Source organism: Nelusetta ayraudi, unplaced genomic scaffold (genome assembly GCF_046127955.1).
Source record: "Nelusetta ayraudi isolate G7.1 ecotype Tasmania unplaced genomic scaffold, CSIRO-AGI_Nayr_v1 ptg000230l, whole genome shotgun sequence".
NCBI lineage: Eukaryota > Metazoa > Chordata > Actinopteri > Tetraodontiformes > Monacanthidae > Nelusetta > Nelusetta ayraudi.
The window spans coordinates 114,770-128,314 of NW_027466279.1; the positions used below are offsets into that span (position 1 = coordinate 114,770).

At 54.8% G+C, this 13,545-nt stretch overlaps 1 protein-coding gene across 2 annotated transcripts; it reads left to right on the plus strand.

The window, feature by feature from the left end:
• The first annotated feature begins 6,058 nt into the window (after nucleotides 1-6,058).
• rnf130 (ring finger protein 130) lies at nucleotides 6,059-12,927 on the plus strand. 2 transcript variants are annotated; one of them, XR_012925738.1, is made up of 10 exons: nucleotides 6,059-6,529; nucleotides 7,233-7,507; nucleotides 7,900-8,091; nucleotides 8,289-8,524; nucleotides 10,282-10,353; nucleotides 10,436-10,518; nucleotides 10,634-10,730; nucleotides 10,834-11,011; nucleotides 11,105-12,273; nucleotides 12,329-12,927. XR_012925738.1 is itself a non-coding variant. In XM_076016529.1 (9 exons), the coding sequence occupies exons 2-9, from the start codon at nucleotides 7,261-7,263 to the stop codon at nucleotides 11,206-11,208; spliced, it is 1,209 nt and encodes a 402-aa protein (XP_075872644.1). In that variant the 5' UTR covers nucleotides 6,059-6,529; nucleotides 7,233-7,260; the 3' UTR covers nucleotides 11,209-12,927. The 2 variants fall into 2 exon arrangements, 1 of the variants encoding a protein (XP_075872644.1); XM_076016529.1 differs by having other exon boundaries at nucleotides 11,105-12,927.
• The last annotated feature ends 618 nt before the right edge of the window (nucleotides 12,928-13,545 follow it).

The following is a 13,545-nucleotide window of genomic DNA, read 5'->3' on the forward strand; positions in this document are numbered from 1 at the left end:
GGGGATGGAGGAGGTGGGGGGAGGTGGCCTGCAGAACCCTGGTGGTTGTAAAACAGTTAAAAGCTTATTAGAGGAGCTGAAGGGCCTCCAGTGTGTGTGGACACCCTGAGCTCCTGCTTTCAAGTGATTGTTGGAGGAGAAGGAGGCGATTGTTGGAGGAGGAGGTGATTGTGAAGGAGGAGGTGCTCCAGACCTCCTGCTGCTCCTTGGTTCCTCCCAGGCGGCTCCATTAATCCTTTAGCTCCGTTACTGATTCACCCTCAGCTGCTGCCTTTGTCCCACCTGACCGCCGGCCGCACCTCCTCCGTCTGGCCAGGGGGAGGAGGGGGGGCACCCGGAGTGATTGATTCTGGTGGGGAGGAGGAGGAGGAGGAGGAGCAGGAGGAGGTGGAAAGGGGGGGAGGGGCTGAGTGAAAAGGTGGAGGCCTGATCCTCCTCCTCCTCTTCTCTTCTCTTTTCTTCCTTTTGGCCCCTTTATTCCAGGCCCCTCCCCTCCTCCCCCTCCCACCTCCTCCCTCACCTCCTCCCCCTCCCACCTCCTCCTCCCCCTCCCACCAGCATAAAGGGCCTGAAGAACATTCCAAGTGGGCCCTTTTTGGAGCCGTACTTAGATTAATTAGGCCGTCCTTCAGAGCCCATTCAGCCGCCTCTCAAACCTGGGGGGGGTCCCGACCCCCCCGCCTCCCCGTCCCCCTGAACACCCCCCCACACACACACCCCACCGACTCACACACACACACACTGCCCCTCCTCGCTGTAAAACTTCTCACATCCAAATTTGCATTTGTTTGTGTGGTTTTTGGTGCTGCAGTGAGGCAGGAGGAGGAGGAGGAGGAGGAGGAGGAGGAGGAGGTGGAGGTGGGGGGAGCAGCACAAAGGAGACGCAGGGAAAATATTCTTTTAATGGCTTCTTCACTGCTTCACGCTGCTTTCACGGCTCACAGCTCCAAACAGAACAAGTTGTCAAAGACCTGTGTGTGCGTGTGTGTGTGTGCGTGTGTGTGTGGTGTGTGTGTGTGTGTGTGTGCGTGTGTGTGTGGTGTGTGTGTGTGTGTGTGTGTGTGTGTGTGTGTGTGTGTGCATCAACAGCCCTCAGCAGCAGCAGCAGCAGCAGCAGCAGCAGCAGTGATTCAGATGTTTGAATCAGTGATTCAGTGGGAAGATGACTCTTCTCTGCACTCGCTGATGATGTCACACTTTGCCTGGCAGTCACATGACCTGGAGGACGTACAGAAGGTCAGAAGTCAAAGTGGTCCAGTGATCCACTCCAGAGGTTCTGTCTCCTGGCTGGATGTCGGAGGTCCAGCTGATGGATCTTCATCGTCACTTTGACTTCCAGGAAGTCTCAAAAACCTCCTTCCTTCTCCGACTGAGGGTCCTGAGGATGAAGGCAAAGGTCTGCTGGATCCCTGGGGGGGATCCCCTGTCTGCTGGATCCCCTGTCAGGCAGAAGTGAGTCAGGTGTGGAGGAGACACCTGGAGACGTCTCCTCTGAGATGTTTCAGCTTCTAACTGCAAACTCCAGAGTGAATGGTGTTCAGCTGCTTCAGGAGGAGTAACACACACACACACACACACACACACACACACACTGTGTTGTCCTGAAGATATAGAATTCAAATCCTGAATTAAAGTCCAGGTTCTGAAGGTCCTGGTCCTGATCCTGATCCTGATCCTAATCCGGGTTCTGCCCAACAGAACCTTTTGGAGCCCTAGGACCCAGTCACTTCAGTCCTGGTCCTGCTGCTCTCTGGTCCTGGTCCTAGGTTCTTCCTGTTCAGGTCCCTGGTTCTGGAGAGGTCCAGGTGTAGTCAGGACTCCAGGTCCAGGTCCTCTGAGGGTCCTCAGTAATTGGACATGAAGTGAGGCGGCCTGCAGCCAAGAGGCTGATCCTGGAAAAGCTCCGTGAAAATCCCATTAGAGCCCCAAGACCTCCACCCCCCTAACCTGCAACCTCCCAAGACCTCCACCCCCCCCCCCAAGACCTCCATCCCCCCCCCCAATTGGGTATAGTTGGCTGTGACCCCCCTCCCCGCAGGACACCTTGCTGCATTCAAGGGACGTGGGACGTGGGATAAGAGAGTGCCCCATCCTGGTGCTCAGTCCTGGTCCTGGTCCAAGTTCAGGGTCTTCTGCTCCACCTGGTTCTAATCCTGGTTCTGATTCCGATCTTGGCCCTGGTCCTGGTTGCAGTCCTGGTCAGACTCTGAGGTGGTAGATGTGGATGTGTTTTGATTGCGAGTTGGCTGTTATGTGGGGTCATGTCACTTGAAGTCATGTGACCTGGGTCAGGGGTGAGACCTGGTCTTCAGTCTGAGAGTCTTCCTGTTGAGGCCTCAGTCTGAAGGACCTCCTTCCCTTGATTGGTCCTCCAGCTGGTCGTGTGACTGGAAGACTTGAGCCCCTTCGATTAACAGCGGGACCACATTACGGTTTTTGGCCGGTGTTCAGTGTGTTCAGGTCATGTGACTGAGGTCATGTGACTGTCTGGCAGGATGTTCTGTTGGATTCCAGAACAGGAGTTGATTTCCTGATTCTCGGCTCAGCAGAAGCTCCTCCTCCACCTCCACCTCCTCCACTTCTTCCTCCTCTCCTCCTGCTCCTCCTGCTCCTCCTGCTCCTCCTCTCCTCCTCCCACTCCTTCCTGCTCTTTCGACTCCTGGAACTTCTCCAAGAGGACAGAGGAGAAGGTGGTGCCCCCTGCAGGTGAGGAGGAGAACTGCACCACGATGAGGCCAACGCTCAGTGGAGCTCTGGTGATTCAGCACCACAGAGGAAGAGTCAGTGGAGGGTGGAGTTGGGGGGGGGGTGAGGGGGGAAGTGAGGTCAGTAGTGGGAGGGGTGAGAAGGGCGGGGGTGGGGGGGGGGGTTGAAGGGGGCAGAGGGGTGGAAGTCTTTCACTGCACGACAAAAGAATCTAATTGAGAACAAACTGTCAGTGAAAGAGAAGAGAGCGTGACCGGAGCAGAGGCCCTCAGGGGCCCTTAGGGGCCGGGGCCATCTCCAGGGCCAGAAACCAGCTCCAGAGACCAGCTCCAGGGCCAGGGAACAGCTCCAGAGACCAGAGACCAGCTCTAGAGACGAGAGACCAGTTCCAGAGACCAGCTCCAGGGCTAGGGACCAGCTTCAGGACCAGAGACCAGCTCCAGACACCAGAGACCAGCTTCAGGACCAGAGACCAGCTACAGAGACCAGATACCAGCTCCAGAGACCAGAAACCAGTTCCAGAGACCAGCTCCAGGGCTAGGGACCAGCTCCAGAGACCAGCTCCAGACACCAGAAACCAGCTTCAGGACCAGAGACCAGCTCCAGACACCAGAAACCAGCTTCAGGACCAGAGACCAGCTACAGAGACCAGAGACCAGCTCCAAAGACCAGAAACCAGTTCCAGAGACCAGCTTCAGGACCAGAGACCAGCTTCAGGACCAGAAAACAGCTCAAGAGACCAGCTCCAGTGACAGGGAACAGCTCAAGACACCAGAGACCAGCTTCAGGATCAGAGACCAGCTCCAGACACCAGAGACCAGCTTCAGGACCAGAGACCAGCTACAGAGACCAGAGACCAGCTTCAGAGACCAGAGACCAGCTCCAGAGACCAGAAACCAGATCCAAAGACCAGCTTCAAGACCAGAGACCAGCTCCAGGGCCAGTCAGAGCCAATTACAGTTCCTGACACCCAGCAATGTGTCAGTGGTGAGCTGGTCATGTGACCTGCTAACAGGTGAGCCTCCTGATACATTAGCGTCCTGCCTGGATGGACGAGGAGCCATCTGGCCTTGTTCTCTGGCCACCGCTGGGGGGGCGGGGCCTCCTTCTAGCTGACCCCCACCTCCCCCACGCCCCCGACCCCCCTGGCAGCCCCCCCCCACCGACACGCTGATTGTGTGGCTGCACACCAAAGCACTTCTCTATAGCTTTTTGATTGGCTTTCAATCACTGTGTGTGTGTGTGTGTGTGTGTGTGTGTGTGTGTGTGAGTGAGGGGCTTAGTCGGGAGATTTAGTGGTGGGGGGCTCGGGGGGGACAGATGGAGCGATTGTTGTCAGAAAGACATCTGTAGAGAGAGAGAGGGAGAGAAACAGGCGAGACTCTGTCCCGACCAGTGATGTCACGAGGGGGCGGAGCCACAGGCACTTGTTGACCTCCTCCTCCTCCGTGGAGCTTGTTCGACCTTTGACCTCTGCTGGACATCTTCTCCCCCTGAAGGTCTTTTTCTCTGCCTCTGATTGGCTCTCTTACCCCCCCCCGGTGGACTGAATGAGGGGGAGGGACTTCCTGTCAGCTGTGTCCCATGACTTCCTGTCAGACCCTGGAGGACTTGACCTCCATCTCTGATCCTCCACCAGGGTCTCTGGTCCTGGTCTGATCTCCTCCAGCAGGTCACTGACCTCTGACCTCTGACCCCTGTGAGCCTTGGAATCACAGCCCCTCCACCCGTCCAGCAGCAGCAGCAGAAGAAGAAGAAGAAGAAGAAGAAGAAGAAGAAGAAGAAGAAGAAGAAGAAGAAGAAGAAGCTCTTTATTGGGAGCAGGAAGCCACATTTAGGGTGGAGGGAACCCCGCACCTCGGGACCCGGGTCCGCCACAGGACCTCACACCCCAGGACCTCCTGGACCCCACATTCCAGGACCACATCCCCACCTCAGAACCCATGACCCAGGACAGAACCTGAGACCCTTCAGACCCTCCACCACAACACCGGCTGTCTGGAGGTGACATCACAGTCCACACAACCACACACACACACACACCAGGCAGAGTGTGTGTGTGTGAGAGAGTGCATCCTGGGGCTGTTTTTCCACTTAGTGGCTCTCCAGGTCCATCAGTTTTGCTCCTGAGCTGCAGGCAGGGTCAAAGGTCACCAAAGGTTCAGGGTTCTAACTGCTCCAGGACGACCTGGTGTCTCCATCTCTGCTTGAGTGACCAGCACCAGCACAACATCCTGGTCCTGAACCATCCCACTGTCTCATTGCCTCACTGTCTCACCTTCATTGTCTCACTCTCACTGTCTCACTCTCACTGTCTCACTCCCACTGTCTCACCTTCACTGTCTCACTGTCTGACTGTCTCATTGTCTCAATTTCACTCTCACCTTCACTGTCTCACTGTCTCACTCCCACTGTCTCACCTTCATTGTCTCACTCTCACTGTCTCACTCCCACTGTCTCACCTTCACTGTCTCACTGTCTGACTGTCTCATTGTCTCAATTTCACTCTCACCTTCACTGTCTCACTGTCTCACTCCCACTGTCTCACCTTCATTGTCTCACTCTCACTGTCTCACTCCCACTGTCTCACCTTCACTGTCTCACTGTCTGACTGTCTCATTGTCTCAATTTCACTGTCTCACTTTCACTGTCTCACTGCCTCACTTCACTGTCTCACCTTCACTGTTTCACTGTCTGACTGTCTCACTGTCTCACCTTCACTGTCTCACCTTCACTGTCTCACTTCACTGTTTCACTGTCTGACTGTCTCACTGCCTCACTGTCTCACTTTCACTGTCTCACTGTCTCACTGCCTCACTGTCTCATTGTCTCACTCCCACTGTCTCACCTTCACTGTCTGACTGTCTCACAGCCTCACTGTCTCACCTTCACTGTGTCACTGTCTCACTGTCTCATTGTCTCACTTTCACTGTCTCACTGTCTCACCTTCACAGTCTCACTCCCACTGCCTCACTGTCTCACCTTCACTATCTCACCATCTCACCCTCACTCGAGCTCCTCCTCCAGAACCTCCAGCAGCTCCTCCAGAGCCTCCTCGTCCAGCCGTGCTCACAGCTCCTGCACAACTGAAGAAGAGGAGACGGAGACCTGCGGGCCATAGCTACAAATGGTCTCTGGTGCCCCCTGGTGGCTGGACTCTGACACAGTCTGGGCCAGAACTGCTCTGATTTGTCGCTGGGACACACACACACACACACACGCACACACACACACACACACACACACACACACACACACAAACCGGAAGTGGTGTTATAATAATAATAAAATAATAATTGATCTTCATCAGTTTCTCAATCTCCCCGCTTGGTGGCAGTGTTGAACCTTCTGTCAAATCAACTGTCGAACACGACAGCACCGTGAGGCGTTCGGGTTCCCGCGGTCAAGTCCGGTGCCGAAGGGACCGGACCCTGACCTTGCGCCCGGATCATCGATCAACCGATCGATCGGACGGAGCGGAGCCTCGGCTGTTTGTTATCGCGAGACTTGAACAAACTCTCAGGTGAAGAAGGTATCGTACGCGCCTCAGCCACCAGTATCACCCCCCCGCCCCCCCCTCCCGTGCCCGAGCTGCGCGCCTGCGCAGTGCGAGCCTCCCGGAGCGACAGACGGGAGAGGCTGACCGACCGCCGCGCCACAACCTCGCCGAGACACCGCAGCATCCGGCGGCCTGCAGCCTCGGCGGAGCCCCGCCGCTCAGCACCGGAGCACCGGCACGCGCGGCTCCACCAGGCCCGAGGAGAGCGACGGCAGGCCGGGGAGCGACCGCCGGGAGCGCCGCCTGCTGCCTGTCTGTCTGTCGGTGAGAGAACCTTCACATCGGTGCGCGTTCACGACAAGCTAGCGGACCGAGCGACCGACCGATAGAGAGGCGCGCGACATGCCACGCGCACGCGCAATGTCAGGAGGAAGCGGGACGTTGTCTCCTGAAGATGATGATTGACAGTCAGTCAGTGAGTCAGAGGACAAGACAGAGACCCCCCGGGGGGTGGGGGTGGGGGGGGGCGTTTCAGGTGGACCGCAGAGTTGCAGAAACAGGAAGTGACGTCATGAGGCGGTCAGTGTGATCTGGGGGCAGTGACGTCAGTGAGTGGACCTCCTGTTCAGAGACAGTTAGAGGGCGGGACAGTTTCACCCTGCATCACGAGGCGTTCAGGGTCACCAAATTTTTAGGAGGCGTTCAGGGACACCACGTTTGAATCTTTGCTGGCATCAGGAGGCGTTCAGGGACACCAAATTTCAGGAGGCGTTCAGGGACACCAAGTTTGAAGCTTTGCTAGCATCAGGAGGCGTTCAGGGACACCAAATTTCAGGAGGCATTCAGGGACACCAAATCTCAGGAGGCGTTCAGGGACACCAAGTTTGAAGCTTTGCTAGCATCAGGAGGCGTTCAGGGACACCAAGATTCAGGAGGCGTTCAGGGACACCAAGATTTGCCCTGATGTACTTGATGTTAGCTTCAGGAGGCGTTCAAGGATTGTAACTGTCACTCTTCTGTGTTTCAGGTTGGATGAGCAGTGACTGAGGGTCAAGATGAGGTCCCCGGCCCCGGCCCTGGTCCTGGTCCTGGTGCTGGTTCCAGGCCGCTGGGTGCAGGCCCTGCGCTCGGACCGAGGCCTGGTCCCGGAGGAGAACCTGGGCGTGACGGTGAACGTGACGGTTCTGGACGGCCGGGGGAACCTGGTCCAGGTGATGAGCAGCGCCGATGGGACCTACGGACAGAACTCCCCCCGGGTGGACAGCAGGGGGCTGGTCCTGGGCCCCGCCCCCCACCTGGGAGGTAGGTCCCAGACTTGCTGGACCACCAGAAGGTCTCTGTGCTGCTCAACCGTGTGTGTGTGTGTGTGTGTGTGTGTGTGTGTGTGTGTGCGTGAAAGTGGAAGGTGTTGGCAGCAGCAGCAGTAACAGCAGCAGCAGCAGCAGCAGCAGCAGCAGATCTTCAAGGTCGGGTGTCTGGTTTCAGGAGGTGTTGAAGGTCACTGCAGCTGCTCTTAAAGCTGCACTGCTGCTATTTCTGTGTTGTTTTCGGCTGCTGTCCTGGTCCTGACTGTGGACCTGGTCCTGGTCCTGGTCCTGGTTCTGACTGTGGTCCTGGACCTCATTCTGGTCCTGCCCCCACCCCTCCAGAACCTGGTTCTCCTGACCCCCAATGGTTTGTGTGTCTCCCTCCAGTGGTCGACCGGCAGGGCTGCGACCCCAACACTCGCTTCCTGGTTCCTGCAGGGACGCTCCAGTGGGTGGCGCTGCTGCAGCGAGGGAACTGCACCTTCAGGGAGAAGATCCTGCGGGCGGCCGCCTTCAACGCCTCCGCCGTCCTCATCTACAACAACTCCAGCGAGCGCACCGTCCGCATGGGCCACGAGGGTTAGCTAGCACCGCTACAGCTAGTTTGCACCGCTAGTTAGTTAGCACCACCACTAGTTAGCACCATCGCTAGTTAGTCAGCGAGCACTCAATAACATTTAAAGTATCAAGTAAAACTGTGATACTTTCACAAAATAACGTCCCCCCTCCTCCCCCTCCTCCTCCTGCCCCCTGCAACCCCTCCTCCCCTCCTCCAGGTACTGGGGACTTGGTAGCGGTGATGATCACGGAGGCCTATGGGAAGGAGCTGGAGGTGCAGCTGCAGAGGAACCTGACGGTGCTGGTGCAGCTCCAGGCTCAGCGTCCTCAGGCTCGGGGTTCTCTGGTCCTGGTTTCCATCTCCTTCATGGTGCTGATGATCATCTCCTCCGCCTGGCTCGTCTTCTACTTCATCCAGAAGCTGCGGCACAGCGGTGCCCGCCACCGCAGCCAGGTTAGCACCACCGCTAACGCTACTGCTAACAGCTAGCACCACCGCCAGCACCCGAACTGCTAGTGCCACGAGCTGCTTTTCATGTAGCCAACGTCCCGAGATCTTCCAGTCCAGTGTCAACATCGCAACAGATTTATCGTGGGGGGGGGGGGGGGGGGGTGGCGGCTCCAAGACCAGAGACTGGACCAGAGACCAGAGACTGGACTAGAGACTGGACTAGAGACTAGAACAGAGAGAAGACAAGAGACTGGACTAGAGACTGGACTAGAGACTAGAACAGAGACTGGACCAGAGATTAGACTAGAGACTAGACCAGAGACCAGACTGCTCTACCGGCTGGACCTTCTGGCCTTTCATCAGCTCCACTTTATTCTGGAGTGCGTTGAAGTTTCCCACTAATATTGACGGGACAGCTGGCTTGTATCTGCGTTGCTTAGTGTTTGGAACAGGGGTCTTCACAGGGGTCTTCACCAGTCTTGGTCTCCAGACTGCTCTTTGAGGGTCTTGGACTGGGTCTGGCACTGGGTGGACTGGTTCTTTTTTTAATCCAGACCTGTTGAGACGCAGCCAACACTGTAATAACACGATAATAACAGAACCAAATCCAGCCACTGCCTCCTTTCACTCTGTTGGTGACACCCAGAGTGACACCCAGAGTGACACCCAGAGTGACACCCTACCCCCTTATTCCTCGTTCATTTATTATTTTTTAATTTTATGAAGCAAAGTTGTTTCTTTGAGAATGGTTCAGAATGGTCGGCAAAGCAGCAGAATGTTGAGAACTTTATTAAAAGACACCATCGCTTCGAAGAGCTCTTTGATTTAGCACAGTGTAATTGGACCTCCACTACAGTAGATGGCAGTGCCGCTCGTGTTGTCGACGTGCGAGCAGGGAGAAGCTATTAGCTGCATGTGCAGTGAACAAAGCCTCCAGACATATCGTAAACACAATATGAAATATTGTCTTTAGACGTCCGGCAGATGAATGAAGGCGCCCCCTACAGGCGATACACCCCAATCACACTGATAAAGCCGCTTGAGTTTTTTCAGGGGAAAATCGTGGCGAACTTGAATTTATTGTTATTTATTGATTTATTTAATTTTATTTTTCAGCTTTAAGTCGTTTAATTAGTCGGTCAAAACTGTTTTTACTTTAAATAAGGATTCAATTTTTTTTTTACATTTCAGACAAACAAACAATGTTAATAAAGTAATTTGTTGTCAGTTGGTCTGAATTTCTTTCTCTTTTGTTTTCTTTAATGTCAATAAGGAATCAATGTTACGCAGAGGTGTAATTATAACACCTGTATCGACAAATTATACTATTTATAGTCGCAGCGGAGAGTCGGGGGGGCAAAATATTTTCTTCTTCCTGGGGGTAAAATAATTGAGAAACACTGATTTAGAAGCAAACTGGAATTTAAAAAAGATACTCTGGTCTGAGTCTGGTCTGGTCTGGGTCTGGTCTTGGCCTGGGTCTGTGTTGGTGCCATCTGGTCTACAACACCAGTCTCCACCTGCGCTGCTGTGCTGCTGTGCTGCTGCTGCTGTGCTGCTGTGCTGGACTGTTAATAATTCATGACGATCATTAATTGATGAGCAGACTTTGTGCCTGGAAATCACGTGACCCGACTTCCTGCCGGGAGCTGCTGAGCATTGTGGGAGATGTAGTCTTCAGTGTGGGAGAGCAGGCAGACCCCTGACCCACCCAGGTCTTTCTTCCTGTTTGACCTCTGACCTCTGACCTCTGTGTGCAGCGGCGGCTGGGCGACGCGGCCCAGAAGGCCCTGAGCAGGTTGACCACCAGGACGCTGAAGAAGGGCGACAAGGTGAGAGCCACTTCCTGCTTCCAGCCACACAGGAAGTCCTGCCCCTCCCTGACCCAGTGTGTGTGTGTGTGTGTTGGTCCAGGAGACTGAGCCGGACTTCAGCCACTGTGCAGTGTGTATTGAGGCCTATCAGCTCAACGACGTGGTGCGAGTCCTGCCCTGCAAGTGAGGAGGCGCCCTGACCTTTGACCTTTGACCTGCACCACAGACTCCCACCCTCCTCACCCTGTGTGTGTGTGTGTGTGTGTGTGTGTGTGTGTGTGTGTGTGTGTGTGTGCAGGCACGTCTTCCACAAGGTGTGTGTGGACCCCTGGCTGAGTGAACACTGCACCTGCCCAATGTGTAAAGTCAACATCCTGAAGGAGCTGGGCATCACGGTACACACACACACACACACGCACACACACACCCCTCCCCTCTCCCCCCAGTGAGTGAGTGAGTGTGTGTGTGTGTGTGTGTGTGTGTGTGCTCCCCCTGCAGGCCAGTCTACCCTGTGTGGACTCGGTGGTCCTGGATGTGGACTCTCTGGGCCTCAATCGGACCTCCAGCAGCCAGGGGGCGACGCTGAGCCACGCCAGCCACTCCATCAGCCTGGAACCACTCAGCCCCCCGCAGGCCACGCCCACTGCCCCCGCTGACATCACCACCGCCCTCACCAGTGAGAACACACACACACACCAGCTGTCTTGTGTTGTGTGTCTCTGAGGTGTTGTGTGTCTCTGAGGTGTTGTGTTGTGTTGTGTGTCTCCAGGTGGCCACCGTCTCTTCAACAGGACCTCGGTGTCTCTGGTCTGTGAGGTGGAGCTGTCAGACCTCCAGGCCTCGCTGGACCTCTACGACGACAACAAGTCCTGAGGACATGGCTCCCCCCTCCCACCCACCCCCCGACCCCCAGATTCCGCCCCCTTCCCACCTTGGCCAATGACAGCAGAGGTCGACAGCGGACGGTCTGGGTGCGATTGATGCCAACGTGGACAATCTTTTCGACGTGTACCCCATCAGACCCCCTCCGGTTCCTGGCCGAAGGACCAGTAGTTCCTGGCCTTAGGACCAGTAGTTCCTGGTCTTCGGACCAGTTCCTGGCCTTGGGGCCAGTAGTTCCTGGCCTTCACTTTACACCTGTTTGCTCCCAAGAGTCGCTCGGTGGGACGGAACGGCCCTTTGATCTAGGTCACGTGGTAGAAACCAGAGAGAGAGATCAGCCGATCCCAGACCAGCTGGTCGGACCACAGGCTCAGATTTGGGATCTCAAAGGCTTCTGCAAAGATTTAAGGGCTCGTACTTGGTTTCCAAACGTCTCCTGAATCCCTTCACGTCCCCATTTATTGTGTAGAAACTTCCGAGTGCCTAACGGAACCTGGACAATGTTGGGATGAACCCAGTGTCCTTGAGAAAGTCCAAAGATTCACAGTCTCCCTAAAGGTTCTTCTGGGTTCTGCTGGCTTCTGTAGGAGTCGTCGAAGGTTCCTGGTGTGGGAACGAACATCCCCAGCTCTGCTCCTTGGACTTCTGGACTGGACCTCCTGATGGCCTACAGAGGTTCTGAGATATGGAAGAAGGTGTGTGTGCAAGCTTCCAAACTGCTCCCTGAAGAAGCTGGTGGGACCATTGTGGAGGTCGGAACCGGGTGCCTTTGTCCCATCAAGTGTTTCTGTCTCCAAGGGTCTCAAACTCAACGGTCCAATGAAGGCTGAGGAAACATTTCTTCTGGAAAGGTTCCTGAAGTGATTCCTGAGTTCTGTCTCACCTCATGGAACCAAACTGAGACTGGACTTGAAACTTCAGGTTGACGTCCAGACTCTGAGGATGTGGTTCCTCTTCACTTCACTAGGGACACTCGGAAGGTGTTGGGACCCCTTGATTGGCTGACCAACGCTGACATCACAACCTGGCTCTGAAGATCTGGAGGGTCTGGACCTGGTCCTGGCCCCAGTCCTGGCCCTAGTATTGGACCCAGTCCTAGACCCTGGTCCAGGTCCTGGCCCTGGTCCTGGATTTGGTCCTGGCCCAGGTCCCGGCCCTGGTCGGGTACCCTGAGAGGAACACTTGTGAACTTGTGTTGAATCCCCCCGTAGCAAAAACCGTTTCTCTGTGGAGTCGTTAGATTTAAAGGGACAGTCCAGCATTTCAGAGAGGCGGCGTGTCCTCCTGCACCACCGGGGGGCACCCAACCACAAGGTTGTGAGCCTAGCTTAGCTTAATTTAGCATCCTGGTCAGCTGACCTGTGAGCCAGTGAGGAGGCGGCAGCGGCAGTCACAGCAGCAGCATGCGGTCGGTCAGATCACATGACTGCGTGTGCTGCCGTCCCATTGGCCGACTGAGGTGATGGACTGCTCCTTTAAATCCCTTGTGTGTATCTATAAACAGCATTATACAATCTATAACCTGCTGATGGATCAGTGTAGCCTGTGGAGGAGCTGAAGGACTCAGCTGAGGAGCTGATGAAGATGATGAAGATGATGATAATGTTGAAGGGGAAGATGATGATAATGATGATGAAGGTGGTGATGATGATGAAGGTGATGGTGATTGTCTGTTCTTGCCTCTGCATTAAAATGTGTTATTACCTTTAATATGAGGCTGCTGGCACCACACACACACACACACACACACATTGATTTGATGACCTTTGACCTTCTCCAGCTACATCACTTGATCGCCCCTGGTGACGTCACTCAGGAGACTTCTCTTCCTGGCTGTCCAGCAGGGGGCAGAGCTGCTGACCAGAGGGGAGAAACGTCACGTGACGTGATAACGTGTCCGCAGTCTCACTGGAAGAGGAAAACAGCTCGATTCAGGAAGTGACTGACGTCAATTTAAAAAAAAAAAAAAGTGTCTCGTTTGCTTTTGAAAGACTTCCGGAAGTCCGCATTAATTCTTGTCCGACTCTTATGGGATGAGCCGATTCACTGAAAATACCACCGTGCTGATGATTGTCTGGCGCTGTTTGCGCTCCCTCTCTCTGTTTCTCTCCCACACACGCCGCTCACACAGTCACGTGACCCAGTTTTCCCAACTATAGCGACACGTTGACGATCAACCAAAAAACATAATAAAATCGTTGCGTTTTTTCCACTTTCAACCAGTTACATCGAAAAAAACACGAACCGTGTTCTCTCGTTGTCCACTTCCGGTTATTAAAACCGCTATTATTATTATTATTATTATTATTATTTATTTATTTGTATTTA